This window comes from Alligator sinensis, unplaced genomic scaffold (assembly GCF_000455745.1).
Source record: "Alligator sinensis unplaced genomic scaffold, ASM45574v1 scaffold656_1, whole genome shotgun sequence".
In the NCBI taxonomy this organism is placed as follows: Eukaryota; Metazoa; Chordata; order Crocodylia; family Alligatoridae; genus Alligator; species Alligator sinensis.
The window spans coordinates 1,071,128-1,079,243 of record NW_005842333.1 but is presented as its reverse complement, the minus strand read 5'-3'; the positions used below and the strand labels follow the sequence as shown (position 1 = coordinate 1,079,243).

At 40.7% G+C, this 8,116-nt stretch overlaps 1 protein-coding gene across 4 annotated transcripts in view; it reads right to left on the bottom strand.

Moving 5' to 3' along the window:
• Positions 1-772: 772 nt before the first annotated feature.
• Positions 773-8,116, bottom strand: part of ST3GAL5 (ST3 beta-galactoside alpha-2,3-sialyltransferase 5) — a 32,120-nt gene continuing 24,776 nt past the window's right edge. For all 4 annotated transcript variants that reach the window (XM_025210076.1, XM_025210077.1, XM_025210075.1 and 1 more), the window contains 2 exons: positions 4,466-4,624; positions 773-3,418 (listed from right to left, as the gene is read on the bottom strand). In XM_025210076.1, the coding sequence (XP_025065861.1) occupies positions 3,155-3,418; positions 4,466-4,624 (423 nt within the window). In that variant the 3' untranslated portion in view covers positions 773-3,154. The remainder of the gene's footprint in view (positions 3,419-4,465; positions 4,625-8,116) is intronic.

Sequence of the window (8,116 nt, the reverse complement as noted above, 5' to 3'; positions counted from 1 at the left end):
AGGTCCCTTCCAACCCTAATTTTCTATGACTTAGAGAGTCTCAAAATTGTAAACTGAACAGAGCTAGTCATTCGTATTTTTGCTGTTTCCAGATAATGCAAGTACAGCCTAACCCTAAATTTCAGAAAAACAATTAGAATAGTTTAAGATGCCACATAATAAAATGTGGCACACAGTAACAATAGGAAAGCACACAAGCTGATGCTGGGAATGGATCTGTCCTCCCATCTATTAGGCTTTTATAAGAAGAAAAGTTTGTATGTAACAATACATTGGCTCTCAAATGCTGAGGTCTCATTACACGTGCTTTTAATGTAAGCATTGTTAAAATGCTAGGAGTGCTATGACGAATGAACTACTGTCATCTAAGCAGCTGGCCACACAGACTATAGAAGACTGCTCTCCTCTTAATGTGTTATGAAAATCAAGGACTCAGTAACTGATGACAATATAAAGGAAAGGCCTCCTCTCGATTGCCTGGGATCTATTAAATTGGACACGTGCTGTCTGTAACAGTCTTAACACAGAAAGCAGAACAGCTCATGAAACAATTATAGAAGCAGAAAGTGGTTTCATCAGTTTATTGCTTTGGACAGCCTGAGTCTACTGCCATTTCACGAATGGTCAAGTCTGGACAGAAGCATCCTATGAAATATTTACTACCCTGGAGAACAACTTTTTAATTGTAGCTGCGGGAGCCAGTGGGAGCACAGTTTAACCCCACCCTAAACCATTTTGGAAAGCTGATGACAAAACTTAACAACTCCAAAGAGAGATGCTAATGTGTTTTATTTAATCAAACTTTCATTCTATTAACATAAAACATGAAAACAAGATCAGTGCGTCGTATTTTGGTGTGGCAGCAGCTGATGCAGGATGCACATTAATAGTTCAAATGCCCCTCCTGTCCCTCCCCTACACACATTTTGAACTCTGCCAAACAGTTTTTCCATTGAATACTGACTGAGATGAAGGTAGCTCACCATCTTAAATACAGAGGAAAAAGAATCAGTCTGCTATGCATTAACTGAAACACTAATAGCACTGTTTAAGAACAACTGTTTATTTAAAAAAATGATTCCTGATATGTAAAGAGGTTTACACACACGCACCTTTTTACATATTGGGAATTATTTTTTAAATAAACAATTGTTTTTAAAAACAATAAACAACATTCTTAAAAACATAAAAAAAATATGGCCTAGAAAGGTACTGCTAGTACAATGGTTAGGTGATTCCAAGGACAGGAAAATCTGATAAATATTATGAATATAATTGCAACAACACAAACGGTGCCATGGACACTGAAGGTCTGATGATAGCTGAAGATTCCCATCACTTGCAGTTGGGTCATGGGAAACGCTGGGACTCAGGACTTCCAGAAGAGTATGTTCACAGCTGTTGCGTTCAACATCGCGCTTTGTAAAATGACATTTTATTGCATCTCAACATAATGGCCAGCACCAATTTGCTTTGTCAAATCATCCATTTGCCCTAGTCTCCATGGCAAGGATGAACTCTATGGTTGCGCTCCAGCATGGAGTTTTCTTGAAGTAACTTACCCTGCTGCTATCTTTAAAAGTATGCTTTATGCATCAGACAAGAAGAATAAAAGGAAGGTTCATCACTTGGATAGTCAGTCCATGGTTTTCAAAACGGTGCCTCACCTGCTCAGTTTAATCAACTGTCTGATACGCTTCCATACTCCAAAAAAGGCATTTTCCACATGCTGTCATTTGGATGGAGTGATAGAAAGCATTCAAACAGAAGGAGACAAATAACTGTTACTATTAGTTACAAAATAAAATTACACTGTCAAGACCAGGTCACAAATTGTCAGTTTGGCTTTTTGTGTGATACGTGGTATCCAGCCACTGGACAGTACATTTGCAAAGGACTTTGTTAAAAATGGCAATTGCCGTTTAGCAGACATCGTATAGTGCATTTTACTCCCTCAGTCAGTTTCTTTAAGTTATTTGTGCCTTATAAATGCTAGTCTATGATGTTCAGGAAGCAAACTATTCTCCAGATAAACTTTATCTGCCTCCCAAATGATTCAAAAGGGCCACTATCAGTTCAAACCAATCTTGTATTTAATTGCCTGCAGAGCAGGCCAGATGTTAACTGCAACAATTTTTGTTACAAAAAACAAAACAAAAAACTTTTTCTCATCAGTTTTGATTCTGACAGTGTACGTCCTCCACACACCTGTCAGGACAAACCTCTTTATAAAGATAGCCCAAAAGCTGATGTCATCCCTAAAAAGTGCTTTTTCAACTCACTCAAAGGTGACTAGATTCCACAATGATGCATGGTGGTAATTAAACTCCGACGCGAACCAACCTCATTACAACCAGGTATTTTGGAGCTCGGAGAGGGAAAGTAGAAAGTTTTGGCTCAGATAGAAGCTTTCTGCAGACTAAATCTGGTTACAGCAAGGTTTGGTCCAAATACGTCAAGTGGTTAAAGCGATACCATTCTAGACCAAAAGCATGTACACAGGTCAATGATTTCTGTACCAGGCATGCTCAGATGCTGCATTCAAGAACTGAAAATTCAACTCTCTTGCTGCAACAGATTTTTCTCCCCCCAGCTGAAAAAAAGACAGGCATCTGCACACCAGGGGAATATAAGAGGTTTGAGGAAGGTTACACAAAAGTGTGAGATCTACCGCTAAAAATAGTTAATCTGCAAACAATTAAGTCATTTAGAAAAAACATGCTTTGCTTTCCTTGTTGCACACAATGAAGAGCTATGTATGAGAACTGGACCCACAAAGGCATGAACACTTCCATGGGAATAAATCTCCTCTAAGTTAGGCAAACACATACTTAGAATGGAGTGTGTCATTCACATATAAAACAACAAAAATCTCCCATTTTTTTCTTCAGTCAACTTAAAACATTAAATATCTTAAAGACATTTCTCTCAACTCAATATTGTATTTATATAGCTAACCACAAATGTGTGCAAAGTAAATCTGGCCTGAAAATATATTTCAAACCCCAACAAACACAACTACTTGTTAAAAAATGTAACAAAAATACAAAAAACGATGGTTCTAACATAATGTCCGTAGGATGCAAACATTGAAACGGCCTCCCCACAAGTTTGGAAAAACCTAAAGTAGATACTTTGCACTCAGGTCCAGTCATCAGCTTGACTTAGTGCAGAATTCACAATGTATGCCTCCAGTCAGGTCTTTCACAACTCCTTCTTTAATCAGTTTTTGTAGAAATTTTGTTTCCGTTGTCACGTTGTGCATTGTTTGTTCGTTCATCGCAGCCATGCAAAGGTTGTCGTAGTAATGCAAAGGCGTGTTGGGTTGTTCAAGGTCATATCCAAATCCCGCTAAGCTCACTTCGTCGCATAGATGTGTGGCCAGAACAACAGCAGTGACCCCAATTGTGGGTACGTTCTACAAGGAAAATCACATCTATTTAGAACATAACTCTAGTCCCCTTCCAGTTTTCTAGCCTTCTACCTTTGCAATAGTTTATTAGGAGGCATCAGCTTGTGCTACTGTTATGGAGAAGTCATGAGTTAGTATCTCTTCACTGCAAGCAGGACCACCACTTTGAAGGCTAAAAATACTATTTCAGACTCCATTAGCACATCTCAAATTCATCGAACGAAGAACTGAATGGTTAAAGTCAAACTTCCAACCATGCTACAGTTAAAGACTTACTGTTTGAACAAAGGAGGTAAAACCATTGAGTCTTTGGAACCCGCTAGTGCAAGGTTAACCATGGCTTTTCCTCATCTAGATTAATTGTGAGATCATGTTTAATGCATTAGGCAATAGCGCTCCTCAAAGACTTCATTCCAATAGAAACCAGTTTTCACTGCAAATTAGCCCTTTATACAGAAGAATCATGTATATCCTACTTTATTTCTTCTGTTGGATATCATACACACTAAATTATCCACTTCTTAACTTGCATAAAGCTTTGATTTAACTTATGAAGTACCATCCTTGCATTCTATAATTAGGGCGAAATACTTCTCAGGAAAGGGGAAGGCAAGTGATTGAGACAGCCTTAAGCATTACATATTTTAGTGGAGTCCATAGCTTAGGACACATCCATTGTGTTGATATAAGCTTAGCCCTACTGCATTTTTCTGAAGTATCTTTTGAATACTAAAAAAAGGCATCAGATACAGGTCTCGGTATGTGAACAAACACAAACATAACCCCCAATTTTAAAATGAACCCAGGTTTGTATTTTCCATGGTTTACAAGAAATCTGTACCACATTACTTTATCAGAATTTAAGAGAAAATAAAAAGAGCCTCTCTGAGAAGAAGCAGTTTCTCTGATGCTTCATAATAAGGGCAAACCTGCACAAAGATGACAATGAAAGAAGAACCAAAATCTTTTTATTTTATCTTATATCCCATTAGGTGTCTAAAGCCATTAATTTCTTCTCTAGGCAGCATCCTTGGCCAAAAGGTGGCAACTTACCTGATCCCAACCCCAGAATTTTGATCGAGGCTCAGGGTACTGTAGCATATCCAGGGCCGTCTCTCTGACAACTAGCGGATTCAAAATCCGAAATTGCTTTGATGATAAAGGAATTTTCTCGGCAACCTGCTTCCAAAAGAACAGTCTCACCCAGAGAGGCTGAGTAAAAGGGAAACAAAACCCCACAATAAGGTAAGATAGGAAAACTTAACACTGCCATAACAAATTGGTATTGAGGACACAGCACTCAGTTTGCTTCCATTAAAACACACGAATCAGATTAAACTGCGACAAAGTGATTTACGACAGACTTCCAAGATCAGTATCAATTTCACTACTCTCAGATTTTTTTTTAAATCAATACTTTAATACCCGCCCCAACCCCTGCTGCTTCCTATCAGGCATGGCTCTAGCTCCATCCCCTCTGAGGCATGAAGCACACAGAAAGAAACTCTGGCCCCAGCACCCACCCATGTGGCAGGGAAAGGGGCAAAGAGGCAGGCACAGGCTACGGGGGGGGCAGACAGGCTGCACGGGGGGGGATGAGTGCTGCTACTTTTCCCATTGCAATGGTGAGGATGAATTTAAAGATGACCCTCCGAAAATTAGATTCTATTAAATGGAATATTATAACAAACTTATACATTTTCTATATATAGAATCTAATTATTGGGGGGGGGGGGATCTTAAATTCAAAGTCGCCTTGGATTTGGGTACATACAGTACTTTGACTGTCCAACTGTGTTTTGTGTCCATTCCCTTGCTGATCACCCCAGTCCTCTAGACTTTTGGGGGTTTCACAGAGCAAGAGAGTAAACAAAAACCATTCAAAGAAGCAGGAAAATGTGACTATTTACATAGCAATTGCCGGAGACAGACTCAGGTATCTATTCTCAGCTCCTGTACCTGCTACATTTTACCTGTATTTTGAAATGGGCAGTTCCTCATTGCAAATGTCCATTGAAGGACAAGTGTACTGCTTTGAGAGATTACTAATGCAAGAGTCAAATCCAACAGACTTGCATCTGACCCCCCCCCAATTAAAAAAAAAAAAAAAAACATTACCGGAGAAGATCTGATACAGAACTGATTAAGAGACCCAAACCCAATGATCCATTAGACTAAGTACAGACAATCAAAAAGCCCAAGTCTGAATCGATTTAATCTTCGCAGGTTAGTCTAAACTGCACAGATTGAACCAATAAGCAAGTGAACAGACATTCACTTTATATTCCAGAAATGCAGCCACATGCCTGCAGTGGCCCAGGCCAGAAGCTGGAGGGTGCTAGAGCAGACAGCTGGGACCAAAGCTAAGCCGCCCACCCTGCAAGGTGGGCTGGGGGGGGGCGGTTGCAGGGGAGTTGAAAAGCATCCTGGGATGCTGGGGGACTGTGAGTCAACTTGAATCCGCAGGGGATCTAGGACAGAAGTTCAATAAGCTAATTTAACCTAAATCAGTTAAGTCTGATACTACATCCATCCAGATTTATCTTAAACCAGTTTTGTCATTTTGAAAGCAGTTTGTACACACTGAACTTCTGTTGTGTTACAGGTTTGAACCAATTTCTGATCACTTATACTGGTTTGTGTGTAATGTCTATCCCTAGCCTTAAAGTCTATTTCATGCTCTTCTCCATAAAGTTGTGTTCCAATGTGCAAATGAACAATGCAAAAAGGTGCATTTTTTCTGTGCCAACCACATTCTCCCACAAAGCACCCAGTGAACGAGTTACTTCCTTTCCATCCATTACACTTTCCTGCCAATATAGCAAGAAAAGTAAAGAATCGTTCATGGTCTACAGTGGTGATGGATAGCAACACCTACTAAGTTTTCCCAGTACTTCATTACAAGACTCCATTTTCAATTACTGGTGAGTTTTCAATGCTAACCACTAAGGCTGAAATCTTCCATGCCTGCCTCAGATTTGTGATTTTTTTTTTTTAAGAGAATTTCAGCCAAAAAAGGATCAGTCATTTCTGAGAACAAGACTAAGGAAAATAAAAAATTTTCTACCGTTAAAGAAATCTTGTTTTTGAAACGCTCTATTGCTTCCATATTTGGAGCAGGGACTTGAAAGCCCTTGGGTGTGAAGCAGCTTTATGTTAGGGATCTGCTTTCTCTATCCCTTGAACAGTAAAGGTTAGTAGTTGCACGTTAAAACCCAACTTTTTCATATAGGGATTGTTTGCAATCTGCTTAATTTGCAGCAGGTTGCTTGCTGTGGCTTTTACTTCACAATGCACAGCCTTCTTCAATCAGCTGGAGCAATGCCCTAGACCTACAGCTGCCGCACCTTGTCTCTCACAACTGTTTGCCGAGACTCTTTACCTCCAGCTAAGTTCACAAACACGTCTTTGCAGGAGGATTAGGAACCTAACCCTGGCACAGAACCCAGGTTCAGTGCAACTGTTATTCAGCCACTTGTGTAAATACACTGTGATCCATTCAAGTGTTTGTGAAGCACTCGGATAGTGCAGAGATATGCACAACAGAAGACGGCGTATTGAGTAAGTAATTCTATCTTCAGAGAGGCATGTGAGTAGCCTGCGGCGTGTAAGGAATAGGGCCTCGAGGAGAACAACAACAAATAGCTGAGCATAAAGGGAGCAACGTCCAATCTTTGCAATGAAAGACAGGAACGTCAGGCAGGACAGACAGCATACAAATATTTAATTTAAAGATGATGAATATACATGAGGAGCTTGAATTAAGAGTTGCAGGCAGCCATAAATAAGACCATTCCCTTTCTTCCCCTCCCCAAAACAGGTTTTGAAGTTACATGAGAGATTAGCTTGTGCCCCATAGAAATCACATCTTGCCTTGATCCCGAGAGATTACGTAGCAAAAGCTTCTCAAAGTTTCACGTTTGGCATGTTTATGCCTGTTACACTAAAAATTCAAGTAATTTGGTTTGAGATCAGAAAAACAAAATTTAAGCTCTGAGTTTAAGGATAATTTCTCTGTTAAATTGTTTCAGTATCCCAAGGCAGTTGGACCTAATTTTTGCTGTAAAACTGAAAAGAAAAAAAAAAAAAAATCCATCCTAATATAAAGTACTAAATACTGTACCAACCACTATAGTGCATGCTACTGAATGCATGTCAGCTGGCTGCAGTAACAGATGAAGGTGGCCAGTTCTGCCTGATGGGAGGGAAAAAAAGAACTCTGATAACTAGGGTTATATTCCCTTAACCTGCGTACTTTAAAACAGTTTTTCTAAACCAGCAGGCTGGAGGTGCTGCATGTGAGCCTCAAGGAGGGATAGCAGGATGGGGACTCCCAATCCCTCATCCAAATATACCCGGGACAAAGCCGATCGATGAGCAGGGATCCTGGTTTTCCCTGAAGAAAAAAAATCACAAATTCGCCGATAAAACCCCCAAAATCCATGATTAAAATGAAAGGCTCCTCACTCCCCCACTCCTGCCCCGAGTCCTGCTGGTGCCCCTCACTCTCCCTGCCACAGCCTGCTGGCCCTACTTGTGACCCTCACTCCCTCACCCCCCAGCTCCCTGCCCCCCCAGCCCTGCCAGAGGGGGTCCTCAGCTGCCAGGGCTATGGGGCCAGGCACCCAGGTCCCCCGCAGCAGCGCCCGAACCCCAGCACCTACCCATGGGAGGCAGTGACAGCTGTGGAGGAGGGCGGTGTGG